The 12,880-nt window shown below is 55.5% G+C and overlaps 1 protein-coding gene and 1 long non-coding RNA gene across 3 annotated transcripts in view; both read left to right on the top strand.

The window, feature by feature from the left end:
• The first annotated feature begins 313 nt into the window (after positions 1–313).
• On the top strand, positions 314–6,306 carry LOC117013530 (uncharacterized). Its single transcript, XR_004421343.1, has 4 exons — positions 314–525; positions 816–988; positions 3,502–3,660; positions 4,421–6,306. It is a non-coding gene; the product is annotated as an uncharacterized LOC117013530 (long non-coding RNA).
• A 658-nt stretch (positions 6,307–6,964) lies between these two features.
• Positions 6,965–12,880, top strand: part of ITGA3 (integrin subunit alpha 3) — a 28,825-nt gene continuing 22,909 nt past the window's right edge. Inside the window, exon 1 of one of the 2 annotated variants that reach the window (XM_033090612.1) lies at positions 6,965–7,513. In XM_033090612.1, the coding sequence (XP_032946503.1) occupies positions 7,308–7,513 (206 nt within the window). In that variant the 5' untranslated portion in view covers positions 6,965–7,307. The remainder of the gene's footprint in view (positions 7,514–12,880) is intronic. The other variant, XM_033090611.1, reaches the window with a different exon arrangement.

Here is a 12,880-nt window from a genome sequence, read left to right as displayed (position 1 = left end):
AGTGAAATCTTCTTCTTTACACCCATCAGGCTAATAGTTAACTGAAGAGGGCAGTGCCAGGGGCCTGTCTGAAACCCCTGCCAGCCCCACCCATCCCCACTAAGTCATTCTTTGTCTCTGCTCTGCCCTCAGCACCCTTTCTCTCCCTCCCTCCACCTTCATGCAGCCTGAGTCATTTATACCCCAGGGCCCTGGTTTCTGTGGGCGATGCTGTAATATCCTCCCCACCCCTGCCAGGGAGCCCACGCGCTCTCCTGCCAGGTATGACTGCCGGCATTTTACTAGGAACTTTTCCCAGAGGAGGCCTTAAGTTTTGGAGGGTCGCCCAGCCGTGAGAGTTTCTGTGATCCTGGCAGGAAAGGAGAAGGCTGTTACAGGAGGGGGAGCTCCTGCTGCCTCCGGATCAAACTCCAGAAAGGCGCCCTGCCTTGTCCATCAGACTCGGGGGTCCTGAGCGCAGGGCTTGTACCTCCCCCGGCTGCCCTGTAATCTACTCCGCTGCCCTCTGCTGCTGGCCACTCAGGGGTAAGCTCCACAGTGAGGGGCTGGGGGTGTCAGGATGGGGGCGAGGGCTGGGAGGAGGGTACAACCTGTGTTACTCAGGGCCCGGCAGTCCATCCGGAGCAGGGTGGGGGGAGGAAGTGAGTCAGTGGGCACAGCAGTTCATGCCTCAGGATTCTGACTTTCCTTTTCAACCCACTGAGCCAAGACGGTTGTCCCAACAGGATCCGCGGTGGGGGAGGGGACGGGAGCAAGAGGCTATTCACCAGACACGGCTGGCCTCTCAGTCACCTCCCCTGGGATCCCTTTTTTAGGGCCATAAAGAGTATGTGGCCTACTGAATTCGGTTGGACACACAGTGGCTGAAGACCCACTGTGCGTGAGGGCACGTCATGGGTGCTGGAAATACAAGTGTCATCAACAGTGAGCACAATGCCATCTAGCAAGTGACTTCTGGGTCCTCGTCCTGCTCTTTTTCAACATACCTGTGAGTCTGGTATCTTTATGTCCACTTTACAGTGAGGAAACTGAGGCTAAGAGAGGTGAAGGGACTCGTCCAAGATCACAGCCCTGCGGGTCTGTAATCATACAATAAGCCCGGCTACAAGTCAGTGCAAGGCCTGGAAGAGTCAAGAGTGACTACGTGTGTGTGTGTGTGTGTGTGTGTGTGTGTGTGTGTGTGTTGCGGGGTGGGGGAGAGTAGGGAAAATAGGGAACAGGGGTGAGGGAGGGAAGTGAAAACTCATGAAAGATTTTGAATGACAAGTGGACATTTTCCAAGTGGACAAGAGGGTAAAGAACCTAGAGTTGCTTGAACCCATTCAAGCTTCACAGTTCTTCCCTCTCTCTCCAGTTATTTGCATTTTCAATTCAAACCAGGCAGAGGAACCAGCATGTGAGAAGATCAAGAGGCGTGGGCTGGCCCCAGGGTGTCTGTGGCATCCTGCTGGAGAAAAGCCACTGAGGCAGAGGCTGTTACAGGGGAGTAGTAGGTTGTGGGTACAGGGCGAGATGCCAAGCCCGTTCTGGACACTTGATCTGAAGAGCCTGTCGGAGACCAGCCAGGTGGCTGGCGAGAGCTGACCATCGAGGCTGGAGTCTGGAGGGGCTTGGGCGGGCGTTGGCGGCAGGTAGGGGAATGGTGATGCACAAGGGGTAGTCTGAGAGACAGAGGGGTTAGGACCCCGAACAGAAGGAGCCCAGGGTAGGCTGGGGAGTCTCGGGGCGGTGGCGGTGCTGGAAGGGACAGTCAGGGAGGCGGCCCAGGAGAGGGAGCAGAAGAGTTGAAACACAGAAGGCAGTTAACAGGGTCGCTGCTGCCACCCTGGAGAAGTCAGGGGCACGAACAAAGACAACTGTGGGGTTTGCCCATCAGAGGCAGCTGGTGCCAGAGAGAAGGTTTCAGTGAGATGGAGGGAGCTAAAGCCAGGTTGGGAGCTGGAAGGGGCCATGATAACCCATGGGCAGGATCCCTCCTCCAGGGAGCGAGAGACAGGTGACTCCACTCGGGGAATGTGACTTCTAAGCTGTGGTGTCCTGGAGGAAGAGAAGGCAACCACGATGACTAGGGTAGGCAGCGCGGTATTTTCAGCTGTAAAGCGGGAGACAGCTCCACCTCATAGGGTTTTAGAAGATAACATACATAAAGGGCTGGGTCCACAGGAGGTGCTCAGGAAACAGTAGCTCCCCTTCCACATTCAGATGTACATCAAACACTCCGAGACGTGTAGTCCCGTAGGCAAACACATACGAATGCATAAGGCATCGTGTGCACAGACACATGTTCCAATCAACATGCACGTAGGAGTGCTCCACAGACAACCACACGTGGTCCTCCCCGCCCAGAAGAGTCTCTAGGGAGTTAGCAGGAGTTTGGGGGAGGGAAAGGTAGATGAAGCCCCTCACCTGTCCAGCTTTCTCACCTGGGCACAGAACCCTGCCAGTAAGTAGTCTCCCCCAGAAACAGCAGGGCTCCAGGGGGCTGGCGACTCAGCTCAGCCAGGGCTACCACGTGGGCCCCATGGCCTCCCAACCTTGAAGGTGCCACCTTGGCATGAGATAGAGAATGCTGGTGGAGAGCCCACCAGAGTCCTAATCTCCAAGCCAGGAGGGCAGGCCATGTGCAGCAAGGCCAGGCCCTGGGTGGCAGTGAGGGGACCATGGAGAGGGTTGGAGGAACTAGAAAGACGGTGTATGGGGGGTGTTGACTGGCAGGGAAGTTTCCTGATGTTTGGGGCCTGCTCACCGGGCGCCTGAAGGCGTCACTGCTTATTTATTCCCAGAACCCCTCTGCTCTTTCCCTCTGCCACCCCAGGCGTGCTCCGCCACACCTGCGCCTGAAGTCCAAGTCAAAGCAGTGTCCTGGGGCCTTCTCTCTCACTGTCTTCCGCCCCCCCTCTGCCCCTCACCCCTGGCTGAAATTATTACAGCAGCCCCTTCCTGCTGGCTCCTTCTCTCTTGGCAATGCCAATTTCATGCTGTAGCCAAAACGTTCTTTCTGACACCCCCTCATTGCTCCATAAGCCCCAGCCCTAAACTACAATGTCATGTGGATTTAGCCTGTTTAAATTTGAGAGCTTTCAGAATGTGAGGCCAGGATGAACGCCCGGCCTCTGGGAAATGCGCTGGCTCATCTCTGACACCCCTGGGGCTTCTCAGCTCTGTGCCAGTGCATAGTAGGTTGTCAGTGAATGTCTGAGGCCGACAGATTCTGAGCCAGGGAAGTTGCCGGGACTGGGCTCTCGCCCCACTCCCGCCCCCCCACGCCTGTATCTGGGTCACTGGAGAAAGGAAATCTGATAAACCCATTCAAGCTTCACAGCTCCTCCCTCTCTCTCCAGTTATTTGCATTTTCAATTCAAATCAGAGATAGAGACCTGAGTCTGAGTTCAATAGCAGAGATTTGGTCCACTTAGTTCAACAAACGTTAGGAGCCTTGGGGCACAAAGGATACCCGTAGAGGAATAATGAGGAATTTTCCACAGCCCTTTCTTTTCACAGATGAAGAAATCGAGGCTTGGAGGGGGAAAGTAACTTGCCCCAGGTGAGAGAGCAGAAGGTAGCCTGCATTCAGCCCTCACGGCCCCATAATTCCACTCCATCTCACTATCTCTCCACTAACTGCCTGGGAACATCCACGCACTGACCTTCCTGTAAAAAGTGAGTGAGCAAGTGGTGTGATCTGGGCTCTGGGAGACCAAGGTGGGGTGTGAGGGGGTAAGCAGGCAGACGAAGGCTGGTAGAAACACCGCAAGTGCCGAAGAAATGGAAAGTGCCTTTATAGAATTTTGATGTCATTTTTGCGACAGAAAACTTCACCCCAAACCAGACCCCAATTTTTCTGCTTTCTTCTCTCCTGAGACGCCCTCTTGCTAGTCCTTTCCTTCTCCCTCGTCCAGGTACTCCTCCTCCAGGAAGCCTCCTTGACCCTGCAGAACCTATAGTTGCATGTTGTCATGGTCCTGCAGAGACAGATGGACCCCACCCAAGGTTTAGTTCAATGTCAAGACTGATGACGCCACACACAACATCAAGAGAGAACGCAAAGTTTTATTATTTACATAATTGAGGTCTCTAGGGAAGCAGAGCAGGCCTCTCTCAAGCAGGTCTGAAATAGCTTGAGAGAGCCAAGAAAGGAGATTGGCCCAGTATTTTTACTGTGCTTAGGGAATGAGGTCATGGAAGGGCTTTTTTTGTGCAGGAAGGACTTGCATGGTTCAAATCTCCCACGGACTCCAAAGGAGGGAGCATAGCACCCATGCTTTCTCAATCAGCTCGCCCAGGTGTGGGGCACAGAGGGAGGAGGGAGAGGCAACAGCTTAAAAAGCTGTCAGCAGTCAAACATCAAAAACAGGACTCAGACTCCTCATCACGCATGTTATTCACATGTCCTTGTTTCTCTGTCTGTGTCTATTTCTAGGTGGGTCCCTTCTCCATGAGGAAGAGTTGACATGATGAAGTCAGCTGGGGGATGAGATGAGATCGTGGATGACGTCACTGAGACCAGAGCATTTCGGACATTTGGCATGAAGTTGGGATTTCTCTTTCTGTATCTCTCCAGCCCAGAGGCCCTTCCAGTCTCCAAGTCTCCCTCTACCATTCCATCTCCCCCAGATCTGTCTGACACTCCCCCACATTCCTGAGCTTGGGCCCTCCCCCAACCAGACTCCTGCTCCCACATTCCCTGTGGACACTCCCCTGGAGTGGAAAAACCATCCCTCATCCCTTTCCTGCTCCCAGCCCCAGGATCGGACATGCTGGTCATTCCTGTTGGGGATGGCCAAAGAGATAACGCCTGGCATGGAGCCCTCCTGTGTCGTCACCGGGCTCTTAAAGCTATTTCAGGCGGGACCCCTGCCCACACTGTGTTCCCTGGCCCCTAAGCTCTTGGCTCTGGCTGCCTCCTCTTCTCCTAGAACAAGGTGGAGGACCCAGCAGCCAGCCAGGAGATCCAGGTAATGGTTCAACTCCCCGCTGAGTCAGTTTCCTGTTCCTTGACCCCAGATATCTCCTGACCCCGGGAGGCTCTGTGCCACAGGTGGACCATGGAGAGAGGCTGGGTGGCTCTGGGAGTCACAGCTTGGGAACAAGTGTTCTCCTCAGGGCAGACAGGGATGAGTGTCCTCTCCCCAAACAGCACAGAGAACACTGTTATCGCAGCTGCTTCTATGTAGGGACATCTGGCTGTCTGACCAACATCTGCCTGGAGTTTGTCTCTTAAAGACACAGCTGTGATTGGTGGCTTCCAGTCCTAACTCTGCTTCCCATGAGCTGTGGGATCTTGGACATCCAGGTTCCCTAGTAAGTCAGATGAGGATGATAATCCTGAATTTATAGGGAGCCTGGGAAGATGAAATGAGAGTCTGCATGTGAAATGATTCATCAACTGTAAAGTTTGGCCTGAGTCCTTCCCAGGCTCTGAATCTAATTTTATACTCCTACCTAATTCTTTACTCTTTTCTTTAAAGAGGGCTCCAAATTGTACAAGCTTCAAGCCCCACAAAACCTAGATTTGCCCTGAGTATTGTACAAATGTTAATTATTAGCTTAATTGGTCAAGAAGGGCTCTGAGGTCAGATTACACGGAATTAAAATCCGAGCTGTGTGGCCTTCACCAAGTTGCTTAACCTCCCTGAGCCTCCGTTTTCTCATCTTGAAACAGAGATAACACCTCAGAGATTATTGTGAGGATTTAATAATATTTGTAAAGCATTAAGCATACGTCCCCCGGCATAAGCACTACTACATGGGTCTTATCATTATTACAAACTCTCTGACAGGGGTTCTAAATTGAACTTCAAGGGAGGGCTGAACTGGAAAGTTCCTTTACCCTAGAGAAAAGAATGGTCAGAGGAAATGGGTCTTTCCACCGCAATATGGGGAAATCTGAGTTAGACCCAAGAAATCTGAGTTAGACCCATCGTGACCTCTTGAATTTCCTTTTCAGTTGATTCTTCTGCGGGTAACCAAACATTTAGGCCCCACCCACCTACCTCCAACTGGCACCGCCCACTTACACACCTGCGGGGGCTGGCGTTCCTGCCCAGTCTCCAAACAGTCCGTCTGAGCCTGGGAGGGAGCTCAGGGTACCTTTGGGATTCTGGTGGGCTCGTCCCTGAAGGCGAATGAGAAATCGGTGCAGTCTGGGCCCAGCTCCCTAGCCACGGAGGGGCACTCTTAGGAGCAGGGACTCATTTCCACATCGGGCTTACAAGGGAGACCAGAAGGCGCAGCCCTTGGGAGAAAACGCTGTCTTGTTGCTAATTACGATTACAGATACTTGTTTATTTACTACTGCTAAATATCTGTCTGGCTTTGCGGAGGGACCATTTCCAGCTGGGATCAGGGTGGGTGGAGGCGGGTGGGCAAGAGAAAAAAATCTCGACGAGGACAGCAAAGAGGCTGGTTGCGAGGAGGAACGCCCAGAGACCGCCAGCCACCTCTCTGGGACTCCCAGCGCGGCGGAGGCGAGTGGGGCATTCCAGCCAGAGGCGAGCGGGGGTCGTTTCCCAGATGCGCCAACGCTGGGGCTCTCCCGCCGAGACAGCAGAGATGCCCGCTCCTGGAAAAGCCTTTCCAGCAGCAGTAGCAGCAGCAGCAAACCCGCGGGACAAATCCCATCCCCGGCCCCGCTGGTCCAATCCATCTTGCTCCGGAGGCGACGCTTCTCTTGAAAAGCAAGGGGCGGGGAAGGGAAATTCAAGCCTTTGGGGGCTCCCGACAGGTGTTTGGGGGAGAGGGCGGAGCCGGTTTGGGGAGGATGAGGGAGGGGCAGTGCTGCCCCTTTAAGAGGCGGCGGCCGAACCGGGACCTTTTCTCTTCCCCGGAAGGAGAGCGGAGCCGCGACTGGGCGCGCAAGGTGGGGAGGTGCAGAGCTGGGCGTGGGGAGGCGGGGCGCGCGCGCGGGCGGGGGATAACTCTCCTTCCCTCCGGTCCTCCTTGCTGTCGACCAGTCTGCCTGCATAGATCCGCCGCCCAGCCGGGATCGAAGGCTACCGTGCGGCCAAGGGGGCGCGGCCGTGAAGAACTGGGGGCAGGGTGCCCGGGGCGGGTGGGCGGTGACCCGACGCTGGGCAGGCGGGAGACTAGACCCGCGGACCTCCGAGGGGAATCGTGAGCAGCGCAGACCCTGAGCGGACGCGACACCGACCAAGGCTGGGGACCAGAAGCTGATCAGCACAGCGGGGCTCAATTACGCGGCCGGCTGGAGTGTTTTCCAGTGGCGCAGGGAGCAGGTGAACAGGTTCTCATTCCCAGCTCCACGCCCTCACGCTCTCTCGGCCCGGCCCTCGCTCCAGCTCGCAGCCATGGGCCCCGGCCCCCGCCGCGCCACCCGCGTCCTGCGCCCGATGCTCTGCGCGCTTGTCTTGATGGTGGCCGTCGGCGGCCGCGTCGCCTCCGCCTTCAACCTGGACACCCGATTCCTGGTGGTGAAGGAGGCCGGGAACCCGGGCAGCCTCTTCGGCTACTCGGTCGCCCTCCACCGGCAGACGGAGCGGCAGCAGCGCTACCTGTAAGTAAGGCTGGCGGGGGTGGGGTGGGAGAGAGAGTGTGTGTGTGTGTGCAGGGTGCGGATCCGCAGCTGAGTCCAAGTCTTGGCCCGCTCGGGCTTCCAGGCCTGGGAGCTGCCTGCTCCCCTGAGCGAAGATTAAGGGGGCGGGGACCCGGGCAACCCTCCTGCTGCTGAGGTTTGGCGGGAAGTGGAGGGATTGGGTATGGGGTGGGGGGCAGTAATCACTGGCAAATGCTGACCCAGCCAGAACCTGTCTAGACGCAGTCCCTCAGCCCTTCACATCTCTCTGAAGAGCAGAAGAGGGGTCCCCGTTTCCTTAGCTCCCTTCCATTCTGTGAATTGAGTACCTAGTATACTGCATGCCTCTTCTCTCCAGGGCTGGGAGCGTGGGAAAACTGCAAGATAAACACCTAGTGGATCCCCCTTCCCCGTTTTTTGGGGGAAGCATCTATGGGCACATGCACTTAAGCCCGCTTTCTTTACACCTCGCATTTAGTCTGCGGCCAGGCCAGCCACACCCTCTGCAGAGCCAGACTGGAGGACTTCTCAACCAGCGCTTGGCGCTTGGCGGTTGGGGTGACTTGGGGGTTGAAGTGATGTGATGAGAGAGTCTGGGCATTTGGAGCTGTCCAGGCGCTCCCTCTGAGCTCTTGAGGTTGGAGGAGTAGAAGAAAGAGGAGGGGCTGTCCCAAATCCTGCTTGGTCTCCTGCCCCCCACCCCAACCCAGCAGTGACGCCCTCCCACCAGACATCTTTCCTGCATTCCACAGATTCATGTTGAATCTTCAACCCTGAGTGTGTTTGTTTGGTTTGAAGAGCGAAATGGTGTTTTTTTCTTTCTTCTGGTCTCCTTCTCCAACAGCTGCAAGAAGAAGGAGGGGGGAGAACTAGGCGTAGGGGAGAGAGGGAAGGAGATTGCACTCAGCTGCTTGTGCCCCCACCCCCACTCCTACCATACACACTCATGTCCAGAGGGGCATGTCCAGGTTTCAGATGTTTCTGTGCCATGGACTCAGTATGTTGAGGTCAGCAGTTGGGGAAGAGGACAGCTGGGGGAGGGTAGGCTGCCCCAGGAGGGATGGTGTTTAGGACAGGCCAGGCAGCCCCTGTCACTTTGGGCTGGGTGACCTACCAGACATCTGCACCCTCCTGGCACCTGACCCCGCTAAGCAAGAGGACACGATCAGAAAAAGGGTGTGTGGCTGGGGCCTGCGGAAACTTGAGGAAACTTGGAATATCCAAAGTCCAAACTCTGCCCCAGTCTTGGCTCCTGCCCTGCTGGCCCAGCCCCTGCCCAACCTACCTGAACTTGGCCTTGATTCCATCTGCAGAGCATATGGCCACCACACCCTTCCCAGTCCGGCCCCAGCAGCTGCCGTCTGGCCTTGGCCAACCCTCCATCTTTCGGAGACCCTAAGTGGCCATCAACACAAGTTTCTATATTGGTGCTCTCTCTGCCCCCACCCAGAAAAAGATCTTCTGATTTCCCATGCCGAATCTGCATGATACAAGGCGACACAGTGTAAAGAGAAGATCAGAAAAGCAAGAGGAAATAATGGAAAGCTAGAGTCAATAAAAGATTCTGCAATACCACCATCCCCCTGTGCTATGTGACCTTGAACAAGACAGTTCCCTTATCTGGGCCAGTTTTATCCAAAGAGGGATTGGACCTGGATCTAGATGTTCCTTCCTGCCTATGTTGCCCTATGAGAGGCAACTTGGCATTGTGGAGAAAGCAGCAGCTCCCGAGTTCCACTGCCAATTTCCTGTCTTGGATCTGTCAATCATACCTCCGCCTTAATTTCCTCACGTGTTAGGGGAAGGGGAACAGCACGCCTTCTTCATGGGGTGACGGGGGGCTTTAATGAGATAATGTGAATGAAATGCCCTGCGTGTGCCAAGGCGCAGCGGAAGGCTCGTGTACTGAAGCCAGAACCTGGATGCACCTTCACCACCCAGGGGCCTCACCCAAGATGGCTGAGCCCAGGGGTTCTACTTTTTTTCCTGGGCAGTTAGAGATGACATTAGGCCTGCCAAGAGCCCAGAAGGTCCTAAAACTAATGAACCTCAGAGAAGCAGGTCGTTCCAGATGGAGTTCGGGGTCACTCTCTTGGGTATCCTCAGTCTTTCCCAGGGATGGTTCTAGATCTTGGCTCATCTCCTCATCTCACTGAATTCTGCCCGTTGGCTCTTTGGGAGAGCCAGCTGGCCCAGCTGGGCTTAGCTGCAGCCAGCTGTGTAGCCAGATGTGAACAGCTGCCTGAGTGCACAGCTCAGGGGAACCAGCTACTCAAGTTGGCTCTTAATCTGTTAGCCTCAAAGTCCCTTCGGAAAGGGGGATGGTTCATGGTCCTGAACAAACTCTTAGCCTGGGGTTCATAGGAGGTTTTCTGGAGGTGCAGGGAACCCTGAAAGTCTATGTAAAATCATATGTATTTGTTCATTGTTCTGGGGGTCAGGAGGAGGGGAGAGCATAGCTTTTTCATCATATTCTCAAAGAAGGCCTTAATCCAGAAATGGTTAAAAACCCAGGTGTGGCCCCTCTTGGTTCCCTGTCATCTCCATCTCTGGACTGGTGTTCCCTGCCCACAACACCGGAGGCTCACCCCAACCCAGGCCCCAATTTCTCAATCTCTGGACATGAGAGGTGAGGAGCAGGGCAGAGGACCAAGGTGCTTTGGGCTTCTTGGTGAGATGCATGAGGACGCCTGGGAAAGCAGAGGGACTCTTCCTCCGGGAGATGGTCACCAACCCTGCGCACCCCCAGCACCTATCTGCCTTCCCTCCTGGGAATCCAGGTGTCCTGGTCTGGCCTGACTTTATGGGCTATGGGAGGTACCTCTGGGGCTCTCTCTCCCTTTCGCCTTTGCCTGGCAATGAGGGTTTCTGGGAAGCCTCGGATGGGGGTTGCTGTGGCTCGTGGAAGATGAGGTCATACCTGAGGGAGGCAGGAGCCAGGGTGACTGCTGTGCTCTCCTAAAACACGTTTCTTTGGGCAGAGCAGACGCCTGGCAGCCTCCAAGGCGCATGCCAAAGAAAATGGGCATAGCAATTGTGGCTGCAGGCAGCAGGCCTGCGTGTGTATGTCCTTTTCCTCTGGCTCTCTTCAATGACCAGTCCAGACCAAGGGGCTTTCAACTGAGCGGGAGGCCGGGGAAGCCTGATCTTGTAGAAAAAAAGCAGTGAAAGGGGTTTGGTCAGAGCTAAACAAAGGAGGAAGAGGATGTCCATTGCAGCAAGAGGAATTGAGGTTAGATGACATGAAGAATGCCCTAAGGGATCAAATATGGAAAAAATACTAAGGAGCAAGGGAGAGGGAGAAGAAATGAAAACAGCCTTATTCTTTTTTATCGGAGGCTTGGGCCAAGCAAGGCCTCTGTCTTCTGTCCTTTCTCATTCTATCGCTTCCTCCAGCTTGTTGCTCTGGTTCTAGGCGCTGAGTCACCAGAGGGGAGAGGGGGCTGGGTGGGCATCATAAGGCGAAGTAGGGGGAGGACAGAGAAGGCTGCAGTTTTAGCTACCACAGGAGCAGCCTCTGGGGAGATGGCTAATTCGGGCAGCAGCGTTGGCACAGAGCTGGGATCCGGGCATCTGAGAGCTGCCCCGCTCCCACCTGCTTCCTGGCCTGAGGTAGAAGGGAGCCCTGAGAAATAGACAGGGGGGCCCATTGGCCTGAGTGCTGGACCCTTTGGCCCCCTCCTGATTAACTTAAATCTCACTGGAGCCTCCCCAGCGCCCCCCCGAGGTGAGGAGTCGGGGAAGTTGACTTTTAAGGCTGTTTCTCTGAGCATCACCCCACCCTCTTTGGGGGAGCCAACCTGGTACCCTGACGCCCCTGGTCCCCCTTCCCCAGTTCCTCCGATTCTGCTTTCTATTTGGCTGTTCCATTAGCTTTGAACTGCCCAGGGAAGAGTGATGGGGCAGGGGTGAGGAAGCGCTTTCCCAGAACCTGGAGCTCAGTGGGCTCCCGAGAAGCCAGGGGGGGATTGTCTGGCCAAAGGTGAAGGTGAAGAGGCAGCTGTTTGAAAGCCCTTAAGATGTCATTTTACCCACCCCCCTACCTCCCGGAAGGTCTCCCTGCCCACCCACCCCAGCCAGCCTGACTACAGGAGAGGTTTGGTCTGATCTCCTTTATTCCTTGCACCCAGAGCTGGGCAAAGCCTCCCACCTAACCTCTTCCTTTCTGACTGGTGCTGGGAGGGTGGCTCAGTGGTGGTGTAGAAGGGGGCAGCTTTTGGACTGGATCTGGACCAGATCCCACAACAGGCAGCAGAGTGCTCATTTGCATGTTAATCTGCATTGCTTTTGCACATCAGTGAGGTCTCCCTCACCCTCTGAATTCTCCATACCTGGCTGTGGCTGGAGGCAGCCGGACTGGCCCCTCTGCACACCCGCCTACCCTCATCCACCCAAAGTCCTCTGGCTGTAGACCCATTGGATCCCGGGCGGGGAGCCAGAGGGCCGTAAAGGGCCTCTGAGCAGGCCAAGTTGGAACTAAAAATACTCCAGGGGGGTGGGGGGTGGGGCTCCCAGTGGAATCTCTGGGGAGGGAGGGGCCTGGGATGTTGGGATGTGGGCCTGGGATGAGGGCACTGGCTGTGCCCCTCCAACCACCAGTTGGCACAGACTGGTGTGAGGCGAGCGCTGGGAGAGTATAGATGGTAAGGGGATTTATTTCAATCCAATTGCCATTCATGCCCAGCTCGGTGTGCTCTGTTCCCCAGGAGGCGAAGAGGAGGGGTCCCTCAGCCCACTCCCTCAGACATCTTGGGCAGGGCAGCAGCAGACGCAGCAACACTGCCATTGCGTGACATGCCTTGGGATGCAACCTGGGCTTCCCAGGGACCCTCACCCACTGAGGCCTGGACCCACCCCTTCAAGGGCATTGCCAACCCCCACCCTCCATCCACCTCCAGTCAAATCTGAGCTCCCATTCTAGAATGACTCTAGCTCCCAGGACCTTCCCGCACCACCACCACCACCTTAGTGATGGCCTGGTCTCCTTAGGCCGTGGAAGTACTACTATGTCCTGACCTCTGCTCCCTCTAAATAACTGGACTGTTTTGCTATTTGCTCTCTGCTCCAGGTTCCATAACCTGGTGGGACAGAAGTTGCTGGGTGTCTAGAGGAGGCCTAAGGGTATGCTAGGGTCAGTCCTGGTGCCACAAGAATCAGAATGACAGTGCTCGTGTCGGCCATGGCTTCATAGTCAGAAAGCCCTTTTAAAGAAAGAACCTATTTGTTTCCCCAACAACCCCTGAGATTGGCGGAAGAGCTGATGTCCCCATTTTACAGATAAGGCACTCAGGGCTCAGAGAAGGAAAGGAAAACGCCCCTTGAGGCAGAACAAACCCTAGAACCAGGCCC

Source organism: Rhinolophus ferrumequinum, chromosome 21, assembly GCF_004115265.2.
Source record: "Rhinolophus ferrumequinum isolate MPI-CBG mRhiFer1 chromosome 21, mRhiFer1_v1.p, whole genome shotgun sequence".
Taxonomy (NCBI): Eukaryota; Metazoa; Chordata; class Mammalia; order Chiroptera; family Rhinolophidae; genus Rhinolophus; species Rhinolophus ferrumequinum.
This window is presented reverse-complemented; position numbering and strand designations above follow the sequence as displayed.